Source organism: Puccinia triticina, chromosome 15A, assembly GCF_026914185.1.
Source record: "Puccinia triticina chromosome 15A, complete sequence".
Lineage (NCBI taxonomy): Eukaryota > Fungi > Basidiomycota > Pucciniomycetes > Pucciniales > Pucciniaceae > Puccinia > Puccinia triticina.
The window spans coordinates 91,353-92,423 of record NC_070572.1 but is presented as its reverse complement, the minus strand read 5'-3'; the positions used below and the strand labels follow the sequence as shown (position 1 = coordinate 92,423).

General features: G+C 56.4%; 1 protein-coding gene across 1 annotated transcript; it reads left to right on the top strand.

The window, feature by feature from the left end:
* Nucleotides 1–490: 490 nt before the first annotated feature.
* Nucleotides 491–787, top strand: PtA15_15A11 (uncharacterized protein; the record flags this gene model as incomplete). Its single annotated transcript, XM_053163294.1, has 2 exons — nt 491–581; nt 675–787. 2 exons carry the CDS (start codon nt 491–493, stop codon nt 785–787), a joined length of 204 nt encoding a protein of 67 aa, XP_053027177.1.
* Nucleotides 788–1,071: the final 284 nt, after the last annotated feature.

Here is a 1,071-nt window from a genome sequence, read left to right as displayed (position 1 = left end):
AACTTTGGCAGGCCCCGATCGCTGACCCGGGGGCGGCCGCTGTTGCCCACTTGGAAGACTCCCGCTTCTCGTTTGCGCTCCGATTCCATGGCGTCCTGGATCACCGAGTCCGTCCCCACGGCCGACTATCCGCTCAACAAGGCGGGGAAGGCCCTCACAATTGAGGGTTTCCTTGATTTATCGTGCTTTGATAAGGGTGATGTGATCACCCGCGGGTTACTTGCAATGTCCCACATCCGCCGGTGGGATTTCTTCCTACAGACTTCCCCAAGAGTCTTGGAGACAAAATTTGGATTCCCATACGCAATCGCATGCCAATTGGTCAAGGGGGCCACTTGGCTGATCCCATCCCACGTCATCGTCCCGAATGCGGAAGGCCTTACCTCAGTCGTCAACCCGCCAGCGACTGTGAATGAAGACCCCGGTTCTCACCACCTTGTCGCGACCAAGACGGCGACTGTAGGACTCGCCTGCGCGTCATCCAGCGGGAATGTCGGGGCTGCTAGCACAACCAACGCTCCCGGGCTATCAGGTCCCGGGGACCTCCTTGGCGACGACTCCACCTCCGCGTGATGCGACCCGTTTGTAGCTCGCGGGGATTTGATTGTTTCTATCTCTTCATGGTGGTTCCCGGCCTGGCTTGTAATCCTGGGAACCATTAATCTCACATTCAGTCTCAAAGAATATCCGGCGGCAGAACCACATTCAGTCGGCCGCAGAAACCCCAGTACCCGGTTTCCAAACACAGGTTCACAAGTTAATCCTTTTCATTATCTATCCGTTATAACTTTGTTTCCCCCTTCCCATCCCTAGCTGAATTCATAATCATGATGTGGGATGTGTTCTAATTGAGGCCTCTGAGAAATAGAGGGCACAGATGACACCCAAAAATCTCCAGGGGGCTGATTCTGCGGCCCACTGGGCGGAGCCCGTTGCGGCGCAGAATCAGCCATGTCCAGGCGCTAGTGAGGACATGGCAGTGCTAAAAAATGCCTCCCGGGGCGAGTGTGGACTTGGGAGTGCGGCATGAGCTCCCAGGAGCGAGTGGCGACTTTGCCGTGGAGAACCCGC